The sequence below is a fragment of the Bombina bombina genome, chromosome 2 (genome assembly GCF_027579735.1).
Source record: "Bombina bombina isolate aBomBom1 chromosome 2, aBomBom1.pri, whole genome shotgun sequence".
Taxonomy (NCBI): domain Eukaryota; kingdom Metazoa; phylum Chordata; class Amphibia; order Anura; family Bombinatoridae; genus Bombina; species Bombina bombina.
In genome coordinates, this window is record NC_069500.1 from 1,022,223,381 (window position 1) to 1,022,251,046 (window position 27,666).

The window sequence follows — 27,666 nt, forward strand, 5'->3', positions numbered from 1 at the left end:
GATATAGATATATAGTTAGATATGAGAGAGAGAGATGTATTTATGAATAAATAGAACATATTCTTCTATGTGAAGAACATTGGAATGTGAAATATTCATATTTCATGTCGGAATGAAGGTTAGCAGCAGCACTACCAGAATATAAAGAGTTTATTAAGCCATAAACACAATCATACAACGTTTCGGACCCATGTCCCTAATCATGTTGTATGATCTGAAGGGCTTAATAAACTCTTTAAATACTGGTGGTGTTGCTGCTTTTCTTCATTCCTATTATAACCGGGTTTTTTGTGTAGACCATGACAGCTTGCACACCTTGATCCTACCGGAGTGCTGAACATTTTTGTTGTTTGCATATTTCATGTCAGGTTAGCGCACTTGAGAAATTGCGATCAAGTTTGCGCGACTTGTTGGGTTTTAATTCCCCCCACACACACTTTTTGTGCTCCATTGAAGTCAATGGAGGTATACGTTAATACAGTCGCAATATTCTAATTGGCTTTTTGTGCGTATTGAGCGAAAACTTTTTACTTTTAACTTGTAAAATGGGCAGTACTCAATGTGCACAAAAAGCAGAGGGCAGTATATACACAAGCAATAAATAGTGCTCCACTTATTAGATTAGATTCGTTTTATTGTCATTGTACAAAGTAGGAAAACAGAGACGAAATTATATAATCTAGCCCATAGTGGGCTAGGTTATTTTATTGGTTTGCCCTGCAGTTGATTTAATATGAGGGCAATTTATAAATAAATAAACCTGTTTTAATAACTTGACCCAAAAATGCTAGTAAATAATTTATGGAATGAGTAGCATTTTTTTTTATTTATTTAATGCAAATACAAACATTGGAATAGAATTCTCACTGGTGTCTATGTTGTCTGCTAATAAATGATCAATCACCTCCTAACATAGGAAATAAGGCTGAAAGGCATTGTCTTACAAGAAGAAATAAACGTAACATATTGCCTTTTTATAATATCATAGGGGGCTCCTGGCACTGCCAATGTACCACAGGCCTGCTGATCTCAAATTGCTATAAAATAAATACTATATACATGATTGCCCTAATAAACATCACTACAAATAACTTCAAAATCCCTATTCATTGTAGCCCCTTATGCAGCATCGAAAAAAGCCATGAGGGCATTCTGGTCATAATTATCCAAAATTTCCAGCAAGAGAGGAACTTTTGTTTTCACATTGGTGCCTTTAAATTTGAATTTGTCAATGAAGAGGTCCGTTATCATTCCTAAAAAAAAAATACAGAAAGAGTAGATTACTTTATATACATCCTTGTAGTAAGCCTATGTAAAAAAACATTTAAATATGCATAGTAAAAAAAAATGTGCACTGCCTGCTTTTCCTGTAATGTAAATGTCCCCAGTGATGCTGGAGTGGAGTGAAATTACGATTATCCTAACACTGTGACAGTATAATCTAGATTTTATTAAAGAGACAGAGACGAGTATTTTGCAATAACTTTTCATTTACTGAACAGACAGCACTTAAAAGCACTGAATTTTTTTTTGAAGTATACATAAATTCAGCCAATAAGGTTACAGGTACATGTTATGTAATGAGGTAACAGCCAATCAGATAACAACAGGTATAAGTGAGCACAGGTATAATAACTAATCCTTTTTGAACTTTGCTGCTAATATCATAAAGAAAGTGGGAACAAAAAAGAAACACATGCAAATATGCGAAATAGAATTGTGAAAAATATAGAAAACTTGATTGAAAGAAACTGCTTCCAGATGTAGGATGAATATTTCTGAAGAGATCCAAAATCGTTCTGGAGGAAAGAAGAACTTCTTGAAGGACTATATGAAATAGAAGCTTGTTCATTGTTGAAATGTTGAATTTGCAGAGTTCTGAGCTGAAAAATTTAAAATAATAATAATATAATATAACATAAATCCTCAAATATTTGGGAGGGAAACAAATATATACAATAAATAAAATATATAGAAATTATACATTTAGGGGGGGAAAATACTCGTCTCTGTCTTTTTAATAAAATCTAGATTATACCGTCACAATGTTAGGATAATCGTTATTTTATTACAAGGACAGAGACTCCTTTTTTGCAAGTTTAAAGCAAAATTAATCATGACAAAAGATGATGTGGAATAGAAGTGATTGGTTTAAAATAAAACTGACGAAAAACAGAATCAGAAGACCAATCTGCTGCATTTTAAATTTCTTGCAATGAAGCAGATTTGAGAAAGGCTTTAGAAGCAGCAGCTCCTCTAATTGAATGAGCTGAAAACTTGTCTTCCACACCAGCTAAGGACATAATCCACTTAACCCATCTACTTGTCGTGGTAGTAGATACAGGTAGATGAGGGGAAACAAAAGAAATAAGGAGTTGAGAGGAAGGAGAAGATAATCTGAAAGGAAAGGTTTTAGATTCATACTCTTTCAGGCAAGAAACCACACATAATTTAGGACAATCACAAAAGTAAGGATAGAAAATAGAAGATGACAGAGATTTAGTTTTCCTAGAAAGAGAAAAAACTACACCTTGAGGAGAAAACATTTTAGAATTGTAATCTATAGCTCTAACATCTGAAACTCTTTTACAGGAAAGTAAACATAATAGAGTAGCTAATTTACAGGTTAACTGTTTAAGAGAAAGATCTTTATTAGATGGCCAACTATTAAATAAATTAATCAATAAATCTACATCCCAAAAATAAGAATGTTTAGGAACGGGAGGTTTTTTAACTCTTATAGCTTAAAGAAGTTTCTTAATAGAAGAGATCTGGCCAATAGGAATGGAAGATAAAGGATAGTGTCCTGCTGAAATTGCTGATCGTGCAACATTAATAGACCTATATGCTAAACCTGCTTTAAACAAAGAAGTCAAATAGTTAATGACCTCGTTTACAGGGGCTGAAAAGGGATCCAAGTTTCTTCCACTGCACCAATCAGACCATTTAAGCCATGCATATTTGTATAATTTTTTGGTTCCTGGAGCCCATGATTCTCGAAGTAGTGATTTAGCCTCTTCCGAAAGACCCTCGAACTACAAGGATCCCCTGAAATCATCCAAGCAATCAGATGAAGAGATCCTTGAAGAACCAGGTTGTGAGGTTGTCCCGTCGGGTTCAATAAAAGATCTTATTGGAGAGGAAGGAGAAGAGGAGTAAGGTAAGACATCTCTAGTAGGGCTGGAAACCAAGACTGGGCTGACCACCAGGGAGTTATCAGAAGAATTGATAAAAGATTCCTCCTGACAAAGGATATTGTTCGAGGAATCATTGAAAAAGGAGGGAATGCATATGCTCCCATATTTGGCCATTCCTGAAGGAAAGCATCTGTTGCCAAGGCAAGAGGGTCTGGTCTCCAACTGAAAAAAGGAATCAGTTGATGATTCAAGCGCGACGCAAAGAGGTCTATGGAAAAAGGACCTCTGTGGTATGACAACATTTGAAAAATTTCGGAGTTCAATTTCCAATCGCTGGAATCTTGAAGATGGCGAGAACCCCAATCTGCCATGATGTTGTTTTGACCAGGAATATATTCTGCTTGAATGAAAATATTGTGATCCAAACAAGAATGGATAAAATCTGAAGTTAAGTCTGACAATATTTTTGATGTAGTACCTCCTAATCGACTGAGGTACCTCACAGCAGAAATATTGTCCATTTTGAGTAATACTGAAATGGGACGATCGGAGCGTACAAAACTCTTGACTGCAAAAGAACCTGCTAATAATTCTAAACAATTGATATGGAGGTTCTTTTCTTTTGCAGTCCATTTGCCTCCAGTAATTAATGGGCCTAGTCTGGCTCCCCATCCTGAATTGCTGGCATCTGATTCCAGAATTATCTCTGGAGAACAACCAAAAATGGCTCTCCCATTCCAAGCCTCTAGGTTGGCTAACCACCATAATAATTCTGATCTTGCTTCTTCCATCAGAGAAATCTTGTGAAAATAAGAAAAACCTTGTTGAAGATAAAAAATCTTCAGTCTCTGAAGAGCTCTGTAGTGAAGGGGAGCTGGAAAAATAGCTTGGATGGATGAAGAAAGAAGACCAATAATACGTGCTAAAGTTCGAATTGGGAAAAGAGGTTTTTTGAGCAAATAAGAAATTTCTTTCTTTATCTTCTTTACTTTGACTAAGGGTAGACTTAAGGTTGCAGATTGAGAATCTATCAAGAACCCTAAAAATTGAAGAGATTGGGAAGGATTGATCTCTGATTTGTTGAAATTTATGACAAAACCTAGATTTTTAAGAAGATCTATAGATAAATTTAGGTGAGAAATCAAACAAAGAGGGTCTTGGTGCATGATAAGGATGTCGTCTAAATAAATTATAAGACGAACACCCCTCATCCGGAGCCATGCGACCACAGGGCGAAGTAGCTTTGTAAACGCCGAGGGTGCTGAAGAAAGTCCAAAAGGAAGGCATGTAAATTGCCAAAGTTGTTTTTCCATAGAAACCTCAAAAAGTTTCTGAAAGAATAATGAATAGGAATGGAAAGATATGCATCTTTCAGATCTAGACAAACTAATCAATCTTTGGAAAGAAGACAATCTCTGAGGAGATGAATTCCTTCCATCTTGAAGTGATTGTATTCTAAATGGTAATTTAGATCTCTTAAATTTATAACAGGACGGAAGGAACCTTCTTTCTTTTTGACCAGAAACATGTTGCTGATAAAAGAATTTTTGTTTGATGGGGCTATTTCTATAGCTTGTTTTTTGGCTAATTCTGAAATCTCTAGGTCTAAGAGATGATAATCTGAAAGGGAAAAAAACAATGGGATTCGGGAGAGAAGACTGATATGGGATGGAAATTAAGTTTAGATGAAGACCTGAGATTGTTTGAAGCACCCAAGGATCTAGAGTTATTCTCTCCCAATTGTGAGTAAATAAGGCAAGTCTGCCTCCTATTTTTTGAGGGAAAAAAGGTATGGAATGATAAATGCTCAAACTTACCTGAGAAGGATCTTCTAGATGGTCTCCCTCTAAATGGTCTGGATGACCAATGTCTGCCTCTTGTAGGAAAGAAACTGTTGAAAGATGTTGATGGGGCAGGATTGCTTTGGTAGACAGGCCTTGAGATAAAGGATGAACGGCCAGGAAAGCGGCCCCTTCCTTTCCCGGCCCTGTCAAAAACTCTACTGTTTTGGTTATAAATTTTCTTTGTTTGAGATTTAATTTTATTTAAAGAATTAAGAGATGACACATAATTGGATAATTCCTTTAATCCTGCATCTCCAAACAAAAAACCTTTGGCCTTTTTTCCCATTTCTTTGGGAGCGAAATCTGTTAACTTAGGATCAAGTTTTCTTAATAAAATTTGCCTTCTTTGGCAGGATAAGGCTGAATTAGAGTCACCTAATAAATAAATTAGACGTTGAACCCATTGCTTAATCACTGTAGGATCAACCTGAGTATTATTAGAGATTGCATCTTCAGACAATTCTAATAATTTAGTAACAGGACCCAGAGTGTCTAATAGTTTGTCTTGACAGGCCTTTAAAAATCTGTCAGGTCCTTTTCGAATATTACAATTTTTTGAACCAATAAATTTTAATAAATTAAGATCAATTTCAGGAGTGGCATGAGCTAAACTAGGTAATTCTGGCCTAGGGCATTCTGCTCTTAAGATACTTTTTGATTTTTTGGATAACGGTCTCCTGATATAAAAGGCTATGAATTTAGAAACCCTTTTAGATGGTCTACAATTAGAAGACCTGGGGTGTTCAATATCATCGGGGTCAAGGTAAGTATCCCCTGCGTTATCTAACAGTCTAGGTTTCTTGGATTTCTTAATCTTTTTTGACCTTTTATATTTGGGAGAATCATCATCAGAGGATGATGAGTCTGAGGCATCCTCATAAAAAGAGTCATTATATTTGTCATCACAAGCTTTATTAGAAGTATAGGAGTCATCCGACTCAGATGTTGAAACAAAGTCAACGTCACTCTTGCGCTTAATTTTTTGTCTCTTAGTATTAAATATAACAGGATCTGAATCCTCAGAAGAAAAATCTTTTAAGTTTTTGGGAAGCGCAGACTCATTGTCTGAACCAGGCAGACTTTTATTTAATTTCTCAGCAGTATTAATATATGACATTTCATTATTATTAATATTTAAATGTTTTCTTTTGCTAGTTGCTTTTCTGGGAGTATGACCAGAATCTTTAACTGCTGCCATGACAGATTGCATCTGCTGTTGAAGTGAGGCCATAGAAGACATTATGTCTTGTAAAGATTTATTAGAGACCTCTGAAATATTTTCATTAGACATATTAATAAAGGACCTGAATAAAATAAATGTATTATAAATAATAATAAGGTTAAATAAATTGTTATAAAACTCCTGACATAAAATTGAATTTTAAATGCTAAACAATTAAAATATATTTTTTCCCTCTGTATGGGGAATCGAACAAGAGACTCTGATGTACAGAGACTGACAAGCTAACCACTCTGCTATAACGTTTAACAGTGTAATAATAGGCTACAAATATATAAGACTAATAAAGCGTTGCTAAATTTAAACAAAATAGTAAACGGATTGCAACAAAAGTTGCAAAATACAGATACGAGAGAAAGTATGTCCGTGACTGGAAAACTGACAAGCTGAGGTGATTTTGAGGGCGGGGAAAAAAGAGACTAGTGCGTCACTAAGAAGGGGCGGGGACAGAGGACGATAATGGAGGAGCTTGAAAATGGAGATGGCATTAGCCGAAGGTAGGAGGAAGAGGAAGCATCGAGAGCCCAAAGTAAAAGCGAAAACATATATAAGGGGAAATTTTAATTTGCAAACATATACAAACAAATTGTATGATAAAACAAAATAAAATGAAATCGTAACAAAATGAATTTAAAACAAAGTGAACAAAATACGAATAAATCCACTATGAATTAATTTAACAAATACAAAAAATAAATAAATAATAAGTTCATCAATAAAACTTATTTATAAAGAAATTTCAAATGGATACTCAACGTCTGTTCAGCAAAGTGAAAAGAGGATTAGTTAATATACCTGTGCTCACTTATACCTGTTGTTGTTATCTGATTGGCTGTTACCTCATTACATAACATGTACCTGTAACCTTATTGGTTGAATTTATGTATACTTCAAAAAAAAAAATTCAGTGCTTTTAAGTGCTGTCTGTTCAGTAAATGAAAAGTTATTGCAAAATAGGAGTCTCTGTCCTTGTAATAAAATTAGAATCCTAGCCCTCTATAGGCTGCACACTGACTGCTAGATCAGTGCAGGATCTTATTGCTCTCTAGTAAAGGGGAACCAAATTACAATACTCAAGAGTTTTTTAAAAGGGCAAAACTAAATTTATGCTTACCTGATAAATGTATTTTTTTCAGGGCATGGAGTCCATGACGTCATTCCAATTACTAGTGGGATATTCAACTCCTGGCCAGCAGGAGGAGGCAAAGAGCACCACAGCAAAGCTGTTAAGTGTCACTTCCCTTACCCATAACCCCTAGTCATTCAGCCGAAGGGAAAAGGAAAAAGAAGATAACACAAAGGTGTAGAGGTGCCTAAGGTTTAGTAAAAAATAACTGTCTAATCTGAAGGGTGGGGTTGTGGACTCTCCATGTCCGGAAAGAAAGAAATTTATCAGGTAAGCATACATTTTATTTTATTTCCTAAGACATGGAGAGTCCACGACATCATTCCAATTACTAGTGGGAACCAATACCCAAGCTAGAGGACACAGAATGAATAGAGAGGGAGAACAACACAGGCAGGCCTAAACAGAAGGCACCACTGCTTGAAGAACCTTTCTCCCAAAGGAAGCCTCAGCCGAGGCAAAAGTATCAAATTTGTAGAATTTAGAAAAAGTATGCAGAGAGGACCAAGTTGCAGCCTTGCAAATCTGTTCCACAGAAGCTTCATTTTTGAAAGCCCAAGAAGTTGAGACAGCTCTAGTTGAAAGAGCCGTAATTCTCTCAAGAGGCTGCTTTCCAGCAGTCTCATAAGCAAAACGAATCATACTTCTTAACCAGAGGGAAAGAGTAGAAGAAGTGGCCTTTTGACCCTTACACTTTCCAGAGAAAACAATAAACAGGGCAGAAAATTGCCGAAATCTTTTAGTAGCTTGTAGGTAAAATATTAGAGCATGCACAACATCCAAGTTATGCAAAAGACGTTCCTTATGAGAAGAAGGATTAGGACAAAAAGGAGGAACAACAATTTCCTGATTAATGTTTCGATCCGACACCGCCTTAGGGAGAAACCCCAATTTAGTACGATGGACCGCCTTATCTGCATGAAAAATAAGGTACGGGGATTCAAACTGCAGAACTGAAAGCTTAGAAACTCTGCAAGCGGAAGAAATAGCAAGGAGAAACAAAATCTTTCAAGATAACAATTTTATATCAACAACATGTATCGGCTCAAACGGAGCCTGCTGCAAAACTTTAAGAACTAGGTTAAGGCTCCAAGGAGGAGCAACAGGTTTAAACACAGGCCTGATTCTGACCAGGGCCTGAACAAAAGCTTTAACATCTGATAAATCTGCCAGCCATTTGAGCAAAAGGATAGACAGTGCAGAAATCTGACATTTCAGAGTACTGACTGACAAACCTTTCTCCAGGCCATCCTGAAGAAAAGATACAATTCGGGGAATCCTCACCCGACTCCAGGAAAAAACTTTAGCTTCACACCAGAAAAGGTATTTATGCCATATCTTATGGTAAATCCTACAAGTAATAGGTTTACGAGCCTAAAGCATAGTATCAATGACCGCCTCCGAAAAAACACGTCTAGACAGGACTAGGCGTTCAATCTCCAAGCAGTCAGCTTCAGAGAATCTAGATTTGGATGGAGGAATGGACCCTGAATTAGAAGGTCCTTCCTCAGAGGTAACCTCCAAGGTGGAAGAGATGACATCACCAGATCTACAAACCATCCTGCAAGGCCAGGCAGGAGCTATTAGAATCACAGACGCTCTCTCATGCTTGATACGAGCAATAACTTGTGGAAGGTGAGTAAACGGAGGAAACAGGTATGCTAGCCCGCATTCCCAAGGAACCGCCAGAGCATCTATCAGGGCGGCCTGAGGATCTCTTGACCTTGAACTGTACTTTGAAAGCTTGGAGTTTTGACGAGACGCCATCATATCCAACTCCGGAACCCCCCACCTGAGGGTTATCCTGGAGAACACTTCCGGATGGAAAGCCCACTCCATGGGATAAAAAATCTGTCTGCTCAGAAAATCCGCTTCCCAATTGTCCACTCCTGGAATGTGGATGGCAGATAGGAGACAATTGTGTGCTTCCACCCACTACAGAATGCGAGACACCTCCTTCATGGCCAAGGTACTCGAGTTATCCCCTGGTGCTTGATGTAAGCCACTGAGGTAATGTTGTCCAAATGGAATCTGATAAACCGGACTAAAGATAATTGAGGCCAAGCTGTCAAGGCATTGAAGATTGCTCTCAACTCCAAGATGTTTATGGGAAGAGAAGACTCTTCCCGAGACCACAGGCCCTGAGCTTTTAGAGAACCCCAAACAGCTCCCCAGGCTGGCGTCCGTAGTCACAATCACCCAGGAAGGTCTCAGGAAGCAAGTGCCCCGAGACAGATGTTCCAGTGAAATCCACCATGAGAGTCTCTTGATAGGGGATCCAAATTTATCCTCTGCGATAAATCTGAATGGTCTCTGTTCCATTGACTGAGCATTCAAAGCTGCAACGATCACAGATGGAACCGAGCAAAAGGAATGATGTCCATGAAAGCCACCATCAGACCAATCACCTCTATGCATTGAGCCACTGATGAATGAATAGCAGACTGGAGAGAGAGGCAAGAAGCAAGAAGTTTGGATTTTCTGACATCCGTCAGGAAATTCTTCATGGACAGGGAATCTATAATTGTCCCTAGGAAACACACTCTTGTATCTGGAACTAGAGAACTCTTTTCCAGATTCACTTTCCACCCGTGGAAATGTAGAAAAGACAACAACATCTCTGTATGAGATTTTGCTAGTTGAAAAGATGACGCCTGAACCAAGATGTCATCTAGATAAGGTAAGCAATACCCTAGGATCTGAAAACTGCTAATAGAGCCACCAGAACTTTTAAATATTCTGGGATCTGTGGCAAGACCAAACGGAAGTGCAACAAACTGGAAATGTTTGTCAAGAAAAGCAAACCTTAGAAACTGGTGATGATCCCTGTGAAGGGGAACGTGTAAATACGTGTCCTATAGTCGTCATGAACTGACCTTCCTGAACCAATGGAAGAATGGAACGAATAGTTTCCATCTTAAAGGACGGAACCCTGAGGAATTTGTTGAGGCACTTTAAGCCTAGGATTGGACGGAAAGTTCCCTCCTTTTTGGGAACCACAAATAGATTTGAATAGAATCCTTGACCTTTTTCCTCTAGAGGGACTGGTACAATAGGTACAATAATTACCAGGGAGGATAGGTCCTCTATGTAATTTAAGAAGGCCTCCCTCCTTACCTGGTTTAAGGATAGTCTTGACAGGAGAAATCTGCCCCTTGGAGGGCAAGACTTGAATCCTATTTTGTAACCCTGGGATACTATGTCCACAGCCCACAGACCAAGAGAGAGAGTCTCTTGATAGTGGACTTCCAAGAGGATCTGGATTGGTTTGGAAGAAGAGGAAGACTTCTGTCCCTTAAACTTGCGAAAGGAACGAAAATAGAAGTGTGTCAACCCTTAGGTCTATTCTTCTTGTCCCGAGGTAGGAAAGATCCCTTTCCACCCAAAATCTCTGAAATGAAATCCACCAGACCAGGATCGAATAGGGTTTTACCTTTATAAGTTAAAGCCAAAAGCTTGGTCTTTGAAGATACATCAGCCGACCAAGATTTTAACCACAGAGCTCTACAAACTAGGACAGTGAAACTAGACATCTTAGCTCCCAGTCTAATTACCTGCATGTTTGCATCACAGGTAAAGGTATTGGCTAATTTAAGAGCCTTGATCCTATCTTGGATCTCCTCAATCGTAGTCTCCTCTGATATCAGATCAGACAGGGCATATCACCAGTAAGATGCTGCACCCACAACCTGTAGCAATACTTGCCGCAGGTTGCCACTGTAAACCTTGATGGATGTACATCTTCTTTAAGTGGGCCTCTAGCTTCTTATTCATGGGATCCTTGAAAGAACAACTATCCTCTATAGGAATAGTAGGTCTTTTGGCTAGAGTAGAGATAGCTCATTCTACCTTAGGCACAGTGCGCCACAAGTAACGAAAAGAGTCAGCAACAGGAAAAAAATGTATATTTTTTTAAACAGGCAAAGGGGAAAAATGAATACCTGGCTTATCCCATTTCTGAGCTATAATTTCCCACATACAGAATGGAACTGGAAAAACTTCCACGGATGAAGGAACATACGCACTCCTGTACGCCTCAGCTCACCTCTGGCAGGGCGAATTTACCCGGAGGAAATTACCATTGCACACGAGAGCTATTTTGCGCTTGCGTGCAATCCCGCCCCATGCTCGTGCACAGCCAATCACACGCGGGCAGGAGCTGTCAATCTCCTCGGTCGGACTAGACCGCAGAGATTGAATTTCGCCACCTTAGAGGTAATGAAGAGGTTAGGAAAGCAGCTTGGTAAATACGACGAGCAGGTTCTTGTGAGAACTTGCTGCCGTAAGAGCTTTGATAAATCGAGCCCTTAGAGGGGTCAAAACCTTACCCATAGCAGGGAAAGCAGATAAAGCTGCAGGTAACGCAGAAGTTATCTGCACAGTAAAATCTCCTGGTAAATAAACACCCCAGGAGGATGTTGAGAGGAACTGCTTTGGACGTTTAAGGGGAAAGCTGAGGCATGGATTGAACAACATTATCCTTAGAGACATATGGCTCAGAGGAGGAAACCTTGTCTCTAGATGACAAAGTCCTGCTTTAGCAAGTGGAACATAGTTGCACAGGAGGAATAACTTGTACCTCCAAACAATATAAGCATTTAATTAAACTGGTACCCTCTTGTTCAGTATCCATTTTGAATATGCACACTAGGAATAAAAAACGTTTTTTAAAATAAAATGTACCTTTAAAATTCAAAAACCCAGTACTTAAAAACCGTTCAGAAAAAAATAAAACAGGCACCTCTAAAACCTCAGACCTTGTTGAGGACTTACCGCTCCAGCTACCAACCCACTAGTAATAAGGCAGATGTAGGAGCCGATCGCTGCTGACTGAACTCACTAATCCAGTGTTTACAAAACCTCCGGTCAAAGAGAAGCTGACACTGATAGATTTGTTATCCTCTGGACAAAGACAAATCTATCACTGATCAATGTGCTCCGCTATGAGATCGGCTGACAGTATAGCCGAAAAGCGGAAGCGCAAAATACGTCACATGACAAAAAACGCTGAAAGAATTTACATGTGCGCGACAACATTAAAAAAAAGGCGCGAGAGAAGTAAGCCCAGTGGCTTAAAGTAAAAAACACTCTCATATGCTACAGAGTAATAATTATACCTCTCAGTCATATCACAGGGGAAACAATAACGCTTATTAACCCCTACTGTTCCCTAGCCATTACAAGTCTCATAGCCAGCCTTATTCCATATAGTATTTTGAAAGAAAACAAAATAACTGACCCCTAGCAGTACAGTATCCTAACAGAACTGCCCAAAAAAATTATTTCAACTCAGGGAGAATAAACTATGTTCCTTAAGTGTCCACAAATAAAACGTAAGTGCTGATCCTCCATACCCAGAAGATAAAGCACTTACCCGTGGATCCGACTGCAGAACAGAAGCAGCGTGTCAGGTGTGACGGACTTACCCACATCTGTCAGGGACCTGTAGACAGAGAAATAACAGAGTAACCAACCCTGGCATTCTGTAAAGGGGTAGCAATAATGTTAGAAATAAAGCAAAGACAACCTCACTGCTTTCTAACTGCTAATAGCCACCATTGCTCTTACTAAAGACATTGACATTGACACAGCATAGCCCGTAATCCTTGCCTGCAGGGAAAAGTACGCATAAAAGGATTAAATATCTTCAGACATAATTTTCGCACATCCTCCATTGACAAAGAGAATGACTGGTGATTATGGGTAAGGGAAGTTACACTTTTTTTTTTTTATTAAAGTGTTTATTGAAGAAAAAAAAAAGAAAACACGTATCAAATTACATAATATATCATTACTATTGCAATTCAGTCCAATAAAAAAAAATGATTTAAAACATCTACATGTTAAATACTTAAGGCAGCAATAATCCATCTTTTGCCAATTCCAGATTGTACAAATTACACATTGTGACCACCATACATTCTTACGTGTAACTCTTCATTAAGAACCTTCATGACTGTAAAGAACCAAAAAAGGAGTATAGATAATTTATCACCACTTTGTATTATCTATCCATACTCATTATTTTATCCCAATGAAGAGCTCCCAACAATACCCACTCAAAACTCAATCTTATACTGTCTATTTCCAAAAACCCCAACTCCTATCATATGCCCTACTAGGTGTTCCAACTTTGCATAAACTTACCCCAACACTATGTATGGAGCTAATAGTGCAAGGGCTTGTAGTTTAACATCCGATTCTAATGTATTAATAAAATCTCCGCATTTAATTTTTTTTTTACTTAGTCTTGTATCTCTATCATATAGTACATCAAAAATTTCCGTATTCATTTGTTCTAAAAGAGCTGACTTAAATTCTTGAATACTAGGACCTCGTTTTAACAGCCATAATGTCATTATGCATTTCCTTGCCAGTAAGAGTATCATTGTCATAAAGCTAGCTTTCTAATGTTTAATTTGTTTATCAAAGGCTAACACAATATTTAGAAAGTTTATATTAATTTTTGTATTTAATACTTTGGATGCCCATAAACTAACTTTAGCACAGAACTGTATAATCTTAGGGAAATCCCATAATAAATGTTTAAAATTAGGGTCATAAAAATTACATTTAACACATTTGTTTTCACAGCTAAGCCATCTTGATGCTTTCTTTGGTGTAAGATTTAAATTTGTGCTTCTCTAAAGTATGATTCCTGTGTGGTGGTTATAATATTTCTAAGTCTTTTTTCCATATCCTTAGTATCCATCTGTATGGAGGCTTCCTTTTGCCACCCCTCCAGAATTTTAATCCTTATCTTGCATGAACTTGAGTCCAGTAGAGCTTTATATAGGGCAGAATAAGAGAATTTTCCTTTCTGAAATCCTTTTAACATCTCATACAGGGGATGAGGTTCCCAATCAAATGTTGGGCATTTTATAATTCCCTTTATATAATTGAATATATGAGTAATTATGTGTTTCTGGTAGATTATACCTATAGTGTAATTCTGAGAATGTTCGCATAGTCTTATTCACTGTATCTAATACGTCTCCTATCCTGTAAATCCCCACTCTCTCCCATTCCTTAAATATGTTTGAGTTATTACCTGGCTGAAAATCTGGGTTCCCTCTTATTGGTAAATAGATTGATCCTTTTATTGGAAATTTAAGCATTTTACTAATCTTTAACCAGGCTATCAAGATCCCGTTGTACATAATATTATTTCTGATTGAAGGTTGAAACTCCTTCAATTCTGTATGAAGTGCAAAAGCTCTGTTTATCCCCTCTACAGTATTTTTTCCAGTGAATCCACATAGAAAGTTACTCCAACTCTTGAGAGACTACTCTATAGAAAACATAATTTATGTAAGAACTTACCTGATAAATTCATTTCTTTCATATTGGCAAGAGTCCATGAGCTAGTGACGTGTGGGATATACAATCCTACCAGGAGGGGCAAAGTTTCCCAATCCTCAAAATGCCTATAAATACACCCCTCACCACACCCACAATTCAGTTTAATAAATAGCCAAGAAGTGGGGTGATAAAGAAAGGTGTAAAAAGCATCAACAAAGGAATTTGGAAATAATTGTGCTTTATACAAAAAAAAAAATCATAACCACCATAAAAAGGGTGGGCCTCATGGACAAATATGAAAGAAATGAATTTATCAGGTAAGTTCTTACATAAATTATGTTTTCTTTCATGTTATTGCCAAGAGTCCATGAGCTAGTGACGTATGGGATAGCAATACCCAAGAAGTGGAACTCCACGCAAGAGTCACTAGAGAGGGAAGGATAAAATAAAAACAGCTATTTCACTGAAAAAATTAATCCACAACCCAAATATAAATTTACTCTCATAAATAAAAGGAAAAACTTAAATCATAAGCAGAAGAATCGAACTGAAACAGCTGCCTGAAGAACCTTTCTACCAAAAACTGCTTCAGAAGAAGCAAAAACATCAAAATGGTAGAATTTAGTAAATGTATGCAAAGAAGACCAAGTTGCTGCTTTGCAAATCTGATCAAATGAAGCTTCATTCTTAAAAGCCCAAGAAGTGGAAACTGATCTAGTAGAATGAGCTGTAATTCTCTGAGGCGGGGCCTTACCCGACTCCAAATAAGCTTGATGAATCAAAAGCTTTAACCACAATGTCAAAAAAACGGCAGAAGCCTTCTGACCTTTCTTGGAACCAGAAAAGATAACAAATAGACTAGAAGTCTACCTGAAATCTTTAGTAGCTTCAACATAATATTTCAGAGCTCTCACCACATCCAAAGAATGTAAAGATCTCTCCAAATAATTCTTAGGATTAGGACACAAAGAAGGGACAACAATTTCTCTATTAATGTTGTTAGAATTCACAACCTTAGGTAAGAATTTAAATGAAGTCCGCAAAACTGACTTATCCTGTTGAAAAATCAGAAAAGGAGATTCACAAGAGAGAGCAGACAATTCAGAAACTCTAGCAGAAGAGATGGCCAAAAGGAACAACACTTTCCAAGAAAGTAGTTTAATGTCCGAAGAATGCATAGGCTCAAATGGAGGAGCCTGTAAAGCCTTCAAAACCAAATTAAGACTCCAAGGAGGAGAGATTGATTTAATGACAAGCTTGATACGAACCCAAGCCTGTGCAAAACAGTGATTATCAGGAAGTTTAGCAATTTGTCTGTGGAATAAAACAGAAAGAGCAGAGATTTGTCCTTTCAATGAACTTGCAGACAAACCTTTATCCAAACCATCCTGAAGAAACTGTAAAATTCTAGGAATTCTAAAAGAATGCCAAGAGAATTTATGAGAGGAACACCATGAAATGTAAGTCTTCCAAACTCGATAATAAATCTTTCTAGAAACAGATTTACGAGCCTGTAACAGTATGAATCACTGAATCAGAGAAACCTCTATGACTAAGCACTAGGCGTTCAATTCCTATACCTTCAAATTTAATGATTTGAGATCCTAATGGAAAAAAAACAGACCTTGAGACAGAAGGTCCGGTCTTAATAGAAGTGGCCAAGGTTGGCAACTGGACATCCAAATAACATCCGCATACCAAAACCTGTGAGGCCATGCTGGAGTCACCAGCAACACAAACGATTGTTCCATTATGATTTTGGAGATCACTCTTGGAAGAAGAACTAGAGGCGGGAAAATATAAGCAGGTTGATAACACCAAGGAAGTGTCAACGCATCCACTGCTTCCGCCTGAGGATCCCTGGACCTGGACAGGTACCTGGGAAGTTTCTTGTTTAGATGAGATGCTATCAGATCTATTTCTGGAAGACCCTACATCTGAACAATTTGAAAAAACACATCTGAGTGGAGAGACCACTCTCCCGGATGTAAAGTCTGACGACTGAGATAATCCTCTTCCTAATTGTCTATACCTGGGATATGAACCGTATAAATTAGACAGGAGCTGGATTCCGCCCAAACAAGTATCCGAGATACTTCTTTCATAGCTTGAGGACTGTGAGTCCCACCCTGATGATTGACATATGCCACAGTTGTGATATTGTCTGTCTGAAAACAAATGAATGGTTCTCTCTTCAATAGAGGCCAAAACTGAAGAGCCCTGAGAATCGCACGAGTTCCAAAATATTTATTGGTAATCTCGCCTCTTGAGATTTCCAAACCCCTTGTGCTGTCAGAGATCCCCAAATGGCTCCCCAACCTGAAAGACTCACATCTGTTGTGATCACAGTCCAGGTTGGACGAACGAAAGAGACCCCTAGAACAATTCGATGGTGATCTAAGCATCAAGTCAGATAGTCGAACATTGGGATTTAAGGATATTAATTGTGATATCCTTGTATAATCCCTGCACCATTGGTTCAGCATACAAAACTGGAGAGGTCTCATATGAAAACGAGCAAAGGGGATTGCATCCGATGCTGCAGTCATGAGACCTAAAACTTCTATGCACATAGCTACTGAAGGGAATGACTGAAACTGAAGGTTCCGACAGGCTGCAACCAATTTCAAACGTCTCTTGGACACTGAATCTATCTGGAAAACAAAAAAGGTTACCCTTGTCTGAGGAATCAAAGAACTTTTTGGTAAATTGAACCATGTTTTTGAAGAAACAACACTAGTTGATTCATGTGAGATTCTGCAGAACGTAAAGACTGAGCAAGTACCAAGATATCGTCCAAATAAGGAAACACCGCAATACCCTGCTCTCCGATTACAGAGAGCAGGGCACCGAGAACCTTTGAAAATATTCTTGGAGCTGTTGCTAGGCCAAAAGGAAGAGCAACAAATTGGTAATGCTTGTCTAGAAAAGAGAATCTCAGGAACTGATAGTGATCTGGATGAATCGGAATATGAAGATATGCATCCTGTAAGTCTATTGTGGACATATAATGCCCTTGCTGAACAAAAGGCAGAATAGTCCTTATAGTCACCATTTTGAAAGTTGGTACTCTTACATATCGATTCAAAATCTTTAGATCCAAAACTGGTCTGAATGAATTTTCTTTCTTTGGGACAATGAATAGATATGAATAAAACCCCAGACCCTGATCCTGAAACGGAACTGGCATAATTACCCCTGATAACTCCAGGCCTAAAACACACTTCAGGAAAGCCTGAGCCTTTACTGGGTTTGCAGGGATGCGTGAGAGAAAAATCTCACAGGCGGTCTTACTCTGAATCCTATTCTGTACGCTTGAGAGACAATACTCTGAATCCATTAATTTTGGAACAAATTGGTCCAAACATCTTTGAAAAATCTTAATCTGCCCCTACCAGCTGAGCTGGAATGAGGGCCGCACCTTCATGCGGACTTGGGGGCTGGCTTTGATCTCTTAAATGGCTTGGACTTATTCCAATTCAAGGAAGGCTTCCAATTGGAAACATATTCCTTGGAGGAGGGATTAGGTTTCTTTTCCTTATTTTGTAGAAAGGAACGAAAACGGTTAGAAGTTTTAGATTTACCCTTAGGTCTTTTATCTGAGGCAAAAAAACTCCCTTCCCCCCAGTGACAGTTGAAATTATTGAATCCAACTGAGAACCAAATAACTTATTACCTTGGAAAGAAAGAGATAGCAATCTGGACTTAGAAGTCTTGTCAGCATTCCAAGATTTAAGCCACAAAGCTCTTCTAGCTAAAGACATATATTTAACATCAATTTTGATGATATAAAAAATGGCATCACAAATAAAATTATTAGCATGTTGAATCAAGTAAACAATGCTAGACAAATCATGATCCAATACTTGTTGCGCTAAAGTTTCCAACCAAACAGTTGAAGCAACTGCAACATCAGACAAAGAAATTGCAGGTCTGAGAAGATTACCTGAATATAAATAGGCTTTCCTTAGATAAGATTCAAGTTTCCTATCTAAAGGATCTTTAAAAGAAGTACTATCTTCCGTAGGAATAGTAGTACGTTTAGCAAGAGTAGAGATAGCCCCATCAACTTTGGGGATCTTTTCCCAAAACTCTAAATTAACTGCTGGCAAAGGATACAATGTTTTAAACCTTGAAGAAGGAATAAAAGAAGTACTAGGCCTATTCCATTCCTTAGAAATCATATCAGAAATAGCATCAGGAACTGGAAAAACCTCTGGAATAACCACAGGAAGTTTATAAACAGAATTTAAACGTTTACTAGTTTTAATATTAAGAGGACTAGTTTCCTCCATATCCAATGTAATCAACACTTCTTTAAACAAAGAACGAATATACTCCATTTTAAATAAATAAATAAGAAGATTTGTCAGTGTCAATATCTGAGGCAGGATCTTCTGAACCAGATAGATCTCCATTAGAGAAGCATTTTGCGCCCTCGCGAGCCTAATTCTGCCCGCAAATTTAAAAGACAGTCAATTTGAAAAAGAGACTATAGCCCAGCTAAGAAATACAGTTTTCCTAAAAAAAGCATTTCCTAGATATGAAACCGACAGTCTGCAAAAGGAAATATACTGAAAACCTGAATCATGGCAAATATAAGTACAATACATATATTTAGATTGGTTAAATACATAAAGTGTCAAACCACAGCTGAGAGTGTCTTAAGTAATGAAAACATACTTACCAAAAGACACGCATCCACATATAGCAGATAGCGTTAGAGGTAATGGAATATGAGAGTATAGCGTTGATCTGAAAAGGGAGGTAGGAGATGAATCTCTACGACCGATAACAGAGAACCTATGAAATAGATCCCCTGTGAGGAAAACCATTGCATTCCATAGGTGATACTCCCTTCACATCCCTCTGACATTCACTGTACTCTGAGAGGAATCGGGCTTCAAAATACTAAGAAGCGCATATCAACGTAGAAATCTTAGCACAAACTTACTTCACCACCTCCATAGGAGGCAAAGTTTGTAAAACTGAATTGTGGGTGTGGTGAGGGGTGTATTTATAGGCATTTTGAGGTTTGGGAAACTTTGCCCCTCCTGGTAGGATTGTATATCCCACACGTCACTAGCTCATGGACTCTTGCCAATTACATGAAAGAAATACCCAAATTCATTAATAACGTTAACAATTTCGTGTAGATGTTTTTCTGGATCCTGTATAAACACTAACATGTCGTCCGCATATAAGGAGAGATAACTTTCCCCTTCTATAACTATGCCTGGAAAATTGTCCCTTAACTTAATCGTCAACGGTTCCAACACCAAATTAAACAAAATGGGAGAGAGGTGGCAGCCTTGCCGAGTTCCAATGCCTAGCCTAAAACTCAGAGACATCTTTCCATTAACAGTAACTGAAGCAGTGATATTGGAATATACATTCTCAATAAAGTGCCTAAAGGGACCCTTTATATTAAATCTTCCTAAACAGGACATTAAGTATGGCCACTCTACCCTATGGAAAGCATTCTCGGCGTCTAGAGCGAACATTAGTGCATTCGGGATTGGTTGCCCGTTTCCTCCTTTCTTTTTTAATAACCAAAAGTGATTTACTATATGTAAGACTTTACGCATATTTCTGCTAGATGTTCTAGCTTGAACAAACCCTGATTGGTCCGAATGGATCAACTCAGGGAGGATATTCCTTAGTCTATTAGATAACAATTTAGTTAATATCTTATAATCCTGATTAAGGAGTGAGATTGGGCAGTATAAAGTAACATTAAGTGGATCTTTCCCAATTTTGGGGATTACAATAATGTTGGCCGCCGAGAAGGCTTCCGAGGGGTTCACATTATCAATCAGGTAATTATTAAATAATATTGTCATTATGTCTACCAGCGATGTTCTCATGATTTTATACCATTCAGCTGGTAATCCATCAGGGCCTGGAGATTTACCAGAGGGCAGACTGGCGATAATTGTATTGACTTTTGTTATTGTTTTTTTTAGATTTCCTGCTGAAGCTGTGTTATCTTTGGTATATCCAAGTTATTCAGAAATTTATAACAATTATCTGTTTCTTTAACGGTTTCTGATGTATACAATGTAACAATACTTTCGAAATTCCTCCATCAGCTCTGTATTATCTGAAATTATTCTTTGTTCAGCTTTCAAAGATAAAATTTGCCTTGGGGATTTTTGCACTTTTATTAACAATGCCAGCAATTTTCCTGGCTTATTACCAAAATCTATATAGTTTACCTTTAAACTTTCTTATGTCCCTTGTTGTCTGTTGGCTTATATAAATATCCATTTCTTTTTTATCAGAATTTTTTCCCTCCAGAAGTCAGACTTAGTTGCTAAATAATTACTATAAGAGTTTGTGAGTTTGACACTTAGTTCTTTAAAGTGTTTCTGAATTACTTTATTATATCTTATCACAAAGGAAGTAATTTCTCCCCTAATGACTGCCTTTCCTGCCTCCCATAAAGTTTGTATGTTTTGACAACTCTCTTTATTATATTTTAAAGGGACAGTCTAGTATAAATTAAACTTTCATTATTCAGATAGGACTTTTAATTTTAATCAACTTTCCAATTTATTTTTATCATCAAATTTGCTTTTTTCTCTTGGTATTCTTAGTTTAAACTAAACATAGTTTTTTGAGGGAAGCCTCTTATCACATGCTTTTTAAATCTCTTTTCAACACAAAAAGACAGAAAGTACACGTGGGCCATATAGATAACACTGTGTTCAGGCACAGGGGGTTATTTAAGATTTAGCACAAAACAATGCTAAATTTAAGACAATAGATAATAAACAGTCACAGTCATGTGATCAGGGGGCTGGAAGAAGGTTCCTAGATACAAGGTAATCACAGAGGTAAAAAACATAATTTATGCTTACCTGATAAATTTATTTCTCTTGTAGTGTATCCAGTCCACGGATCATCCATTACTTGTGGGATATTCTCCTTCCCAACAGGAAGTTGCAAGAGGATCACCCACAGCAGAGCTGCTATATAGCTCCTCCCCTCACTGCCATATCCAGTCATTCGACCGAAACAAGACGAGAAAGGAGAAACCATAGGGTGCAGTGGTGACTGTAGTTTAATTAAAATTTAGACCTGCCTTAAAAGGACAGGGCGGGCCGTGGACTGGATACACTACAAGAGAAATAAATTTATCAGGTAAGCATAAATTATGTTTTCTCTTGTTAAGTGTATCCAGTCCACGGATCATCCATTACTTGTGGGATACCAATACCAAAGCTAAAGTACACGGATGATGGGAGGGACAAGGCAGGAACTTAAACGGAAGGAACCACTGCCTGTAGAACCTTTCTCCCAAAAACAGCCTCCGAAGAAGCAAAAGTGTCAAATTTGTAAAATTTTGAAAAGGTGTGAAGCGAAGACCAAGTCGCAGCCTTGCAAATCTGTTCAACAGAGGCCTCATTTTTAAAGGCCCAGGTTGAAGCCACAGCTCTAGTAGAATGAGCTGTAATCCTTTCAGGGGGCTGCTGTCCAGCAGTCTCATAGGCTAAGCGTATTATGCTCCGAAGCCAAAAGAAGAGGTTGTCGAAGCTTTTTGACCTCTCCTCTGCCCTCTGCCCAGAGTAAACGACAAACAGGGCAGATGTTTGACGAAAATCTTTAGTAGCCTGTAAGTAAAACTTCAAGGCACGGACTACGTCCAGATTATGCAAAAGACGTTCCTTCTTTGAAGAAGGATTAGGACACAATGATGGAACAACAATCTCTTGATTGATATTCCTGTTAGAAACCACCTTAGGTAAAAACCCAGTTTGGTACGTAGAACTACCTTGTCTGGATGAAAAATCAGATAAGGAGAATCACAATGTAAGGCAGATAACTCAGAGACTCTTCGAGCCGAGCAAATAGCCATCAAAAACAGAACTTAAGATAAAAGTTTAATATCAATGGAATGAAGGGGTTCAAACGGAAATCCCTGAAGAACTTTAAGAACCAAGTTTAAGCTCCACGGGGGAGCAACAGTTTTAAACACAGGCTTAATCCTAACCAAAGCCTGACAAAATGCCTGTACGTCTGGAACTTCTGCCAGACGCTTGTGCAAAAGAATAGACAGAGCAGAGATCTGTCCTTTTAAAGAACTAGCTGATAAGCCTTTGTCCAAACCCTCTTGGAGAAAGGACAATATCCTAGGAATCCTAACCTTACTCCATGAGTAACTCTTGGATTCACACCAATAAAGATATTTACGCCATATCTTATGGTAGATTTTCCTGGTGACAGGCTTCCGAGCCTGTATTAAGGTATCAATGACTGACTCGGAGAAGCCACGCCTTGATAGAATCAAGCGTTCAATCTCCATGCAGTCAGTCTTAGAGAAAGTAGATTTGGATGATTGAAAGAACCTTGTATTAGAAGGTCCTGCCTCAGAGGCAGAGTCCATGGTGGAAGAGATGACATGTCCACTAGGTCTGCATACCAGGTCCTGCGTGGCCACGCAGGAGCTATCAGAATCACCGATGCTCTCTCCTGTTTGATTTTGGCAATCAGTCGAGGGAGCAGAGGAAACGGTGGAAACACATAGGCCAGGTTGAAGAACCAAGGAGCTGCTAGAGCATCTATCAGCGTTGCTCCCGGGTCCCTGGACCTGGATCCGTAACAAGGAAGCTTGGCGTTCTGTCGAGACACCATGAGATCCAGTTCTGGTTTGCCCCAACGATGGGCCACTCCCCCGGATGAAAAGTCTGACGACTTAGAAAATCCGCCTCCCAGTTCTCTACGCCTGGGATGTGGATCGCTGACAGGTGGCAAGAGTGAGACTCTGCCCAGCGAATTATCTTTGAGACTTCTAACATCGCTAGGGAACTCCTGGTTCCCCCTTGATGGTTGATGTAAGCCAAAGTTGTGATGTTGTCCGACTGAAATCTGATGAACCTCAGTGTTGCTAACTGAGGCCAAGCTAGAAGAGAATTGAATATTGCTCTTAACTCCAGAATATTTATTGGGAGGAGTTTCTCCTCCTGAGTCCACGATCCCTGAGCCTTCAGGGAGTTCCAGACTGCGCCCCAACCTAGAAGGCTGGCATCTGTTGTTACAATCGTCCAATCTGGCCTGCGAAAGGTCATACCCTTGGACAGATGGACCCGAGAAAGCCACCAGAGAAGAGAATCTCTGGTCTCTTGATCCAGATTTAGTAGAGGGGACAAATCTGAGTAATCCCCATTCCACTGACTTAGCATGCATAATTGCAGCGGTCTGAGATGCAGGCGCGCAAATGGCACTATGTCCATTGCCGCTACCATTAAGCCGATTACTTCCATGCACTGAGCCACTGACGGGCATGGAATGGAATGAAGGACACGGCAAGCATTTAGAAGTTTTGATAACCTGGACTCCATCAGGTAAATTTTCATCTCTACAGAATCTATAAGAGTCCCTAGGAAGGAGACTCTTGTGAGTGGTGATAGAGAACTCTTTTCCACGTTCACTTTCCACCCATGCGACCTCAGAAATGCCAGAACTATCTCTGTATGAGACTTGGCAATTTGAAAGCTTGACGCCTGTATCAGGATGTCGTCTAGATACGGAGCCACCGCTATGCCTCGCGGTCTTAGAACCGCCAGAAGTGAGCCCAGAACCTTTGTAAAAATTCTCGGGGCAGTGGCCAACCCGAAGGGAAGAGCTACAAATTGGTAATGCCTGTCTAGAAAGGCAAACCTTAGGAACCGATGATGATCTTTGTGAATCGGTATGTGAAGGTAGGCATCCTTTAAGTCCACTGTGGTCATGTACTGACCCTCTTGGATCATGGGTAGGATGGTCCGAATAGTTTCCATTTTGAATGATGGAACTCTGAGGAATTTGTTTAAGATCTTTAGATCCAAGATTGGTTGGGAACCACAAACAGATTTGAATAAAATCCCTGTCCTTGTTCCGTCCGCGGAACTGGATGGATCACTCCCATTACTAGGAGGTCTTGCACACAGCTTAGGAATGCCTCTTTCTTTATCTGGTTTGATGATAATCTTGAAAGATGAAATCTCCCTTGTGGAGGAGAAGCTTTGAAGTCCAGAAGATATCCCTGAGATATGATCTCCAACGCCCAGGGATCCTGAACATCTCTTGCCCACGCCTGGGCAAAGAGAGAAAGTCTGCCCCCCATTAGATCCGTTTCCGGATAGGGGGCCGTTCCTTCATGCTGTCTTGGGGGCAGCAGCAGGCTGGCCTGCTTGCCCTTGTTCCAGGACTGGTTAGGTTTCCAGGCCTGTCTGGAATGAGCAACAGTTCCCTCTTGTTTTGAAGCGGAGGAAGTTGATGCTACTCCTGCCTTGAAATTTCGAAAGGCACGAAAATTAGACTGTTTGGCCTTTGATTTGGCCCTGTCCTGAAAAAGGGTATGACCCTTGCCTCCAGTAATGTCAGCAATAATTTCCTTCAAGCCAGGCCCGAATAAGGTCTGCCCCTTGAAAGGAATGTTGAGTAATTTAGACTTTGAAGTCACGTCAGCTGACCAGGATTTAAGCCATAGCGCCCTACGCGCTTGGATGGCGAATCCGGAATTCTTAGCCGTTAGTTTAGTCAAATGAACAATGGCATCAGAAACAAATGAGTTAGCTAGCTTAAGCGTTCTAAGCTTGTCAATAATTTCATTCAATGGAGCTGTCTGGATGGCCTCTTCCAGGGCCTCAAACCAGAATGCCGCCGCAGCAGTGACAGGCGCAATGCATGCAAGGGGCTGTAAAATAAAACCTTGTTGAATAAACATTTTCTTAAGGTAACCCTCCAATTTTTTATCCATTGGATCTGAAAAAGCACAACTGTCCTCAACCGGGATAGTGGTACGCTTTGCTAAATTAGAAACTGCTCCCTCCACCTTAGGGACCGTCTGCCATAAGTCCCGTGTAGTGGCGTCTGTTGGAAACATTTTTCTAAATATAGGAGGCGGGGAAAAGGGCACACCGGGTCTATCCCACTCCTTGCTAATAATTTCTGTAAGCCTTTTAGGTATAGGAAAAACACACCGGCACTGCATAGTATCTATCCAGCCTACACAATTTCTCTGGAATTGCAACTGTGTTACAGTCATTCAGAGCAGCTAATACCTCCCCAAGCAATGCACGGAGGTTCTCAAGCTTAAATTTAAAATTAGAAATCTCTGAATCAGGTTTCCCCGAGTCAGAGATGTCACCCACAGACTGAAGCTCTCCGTCCTCATGTTCTGCATACTGTGACGCAGTATCAGACATGGCTCTAACAGCATTTGCGCGCTCTGTACCTCTCCTAACCCCAGAGCTATTGCGCTTGCCTCTTAAAGGGACAGTCTAGGCCAAAATAAACTTTCATGATTCAGATAGAGCATGTAATTTTAAAAATTTTCCAATTTACTTTTATCACCAATTTTGCTTTGTTCTCTTGGTATTCTTAGTTGAAAGCTTAACCTAGGAGGTTCATATGCTAATTTCTTAGACCTTGAAGCCCAACTCTTTCAGATTGCATTTTAACAGTTTTTCACCACTAGAGGGTGTTAGTTCACATATTTCATATAGATAACACTGTGCTCGTGCACGTGAAGTAATCTGGGAGCAGGCACTGATTGGCTAGACTGCAAGTCTGTCAAAAGAACTGAAAAAGGGGCAGTTTGCAGAGGCTTAGATACAAGATAATCACAGAGGTAACAAGTATATAAATATAACTGTGTTGGTTATGCAAAACTGGGAAATGGGTAATAAAGGGATTATCTATCTTTTAAAACAATAAAAATTCTGGTGTAGACTGTCCCTTTAATTCAGGCAATCTAGATAATACCTCTGACAGGGTATTATTCATGATTGCAGCCATGTCCTGCAAGGTAATCCCTATGGGCGTCCCTGATGTAATTGGCGCCATATTAGCATGCGTCCCCTGAGCGGGAGGCGAAGGGTCTGACACGTGGGGAGAGTTAGTCGGCATAACTTCCCCCTCGACAGAACCCTCTGGTTATAATTCTTTTATAGATAAAGACTGATCTTTACTGTTTAAGGTGAAATCAATACATTTAGTACACATTCTCCTATGGGGCTCCACCATGGCTTTCAAACATAATGAACAAGTAGGTTCCTCTGTGTCAGACATGTTTAAACAGACTAGCAATGAGACTAGCAAGCTTGGAAAACACTTTAAAACAAGTTTACAAGCAATATAAAAAACTTTACTGCGCCTTTAAGAAACACAAATTTTCCCAAATTTTGAAATAACAGTGAAAAAATGCAGTTACACTAACGAAATTTTTACAGTGTATGTAATAAGTTAGCAGAGCATTGCACCCACTTGCAAATGGATGATTAACCCCTTAATACCAAAAACGGAATAACAAATGACAAAAACGTTTTTTAAACAGTCACAACAACTGCCACAGCTCTACTGTGGCTTTTTACCTCCCTCAATACGACTTTTGAAGCCTTTTGAGCCCTTCAGAGAAGTCCTGGATCATGCAGAAAGAAGCTGGATGTCTGTGTCTGTAATTTTTGCTGTGCAAAAAAACGCCAAAATAGGCCCCTCCCACTCATATTACAACAGAAGCCTCAGGGAACTGTTTCTAGGCAAAATTCAAGCCAGCCATGTGGAAAAAACTAGGCCCCAATAAGTTTTATCACCAAACATATGTTAAAAACGATTAAACATGCCAGCAAACGTTTTAAAATACACTTTTATAAGAGTATGTATCTCTATTAATAAGCCTGATACCAGTCGCTATCACTGCATTTAAGGCTTTACTTACATTACTTCGGTATCAGCAGCATTTTCTAGCAAATTCCATCCCTAGAAAAATATTTTAACTGCACATACCTTATTGCAGGAAAACCTGCACGCTATTCCCCCTCTGAAGTTACCTCACTCCTCAGAATATGTGAGAACAGCAAAGGATCTTAGTTACTTCTGCTAAGATCATAGAAAACGCAGGCAGATTCTTCTTCTAAATACTGCCTGAGATAAACAGTACACTCCGGTACCATTTAAAAATAACAAACTTTTGATTGAAGAAATAAACTAAGTATAAAACACCACAGTCCTCTTACGACCTCCATCTTAGTT

At 39.0% G+C, this 27,666-nt stretch overlaps 1 protein-coding gene across 1 annotated transcript in view; it reads right to left on the reverse strand.

The window, feature by feature from the left end:
- Window positions 1–613: 613 nt before the first annotated feature.
- BBS7 (Bardet-Biedl syndrome 7) overlaps window positions 614–27,666 on the reverse strand; it is a 261,543-nt gene continuing 234,490 nt past the window's right edge. The window contains 1 exon segment of the mRNA XM_053703611.1: window positions 614–1,253. Within this exon segment, the coding sequence (XP_053559586.1) occupies window positions 1,120–1,253 (134 nt within the window). The 3' untranslated portion in view covers window positions 614–1,119.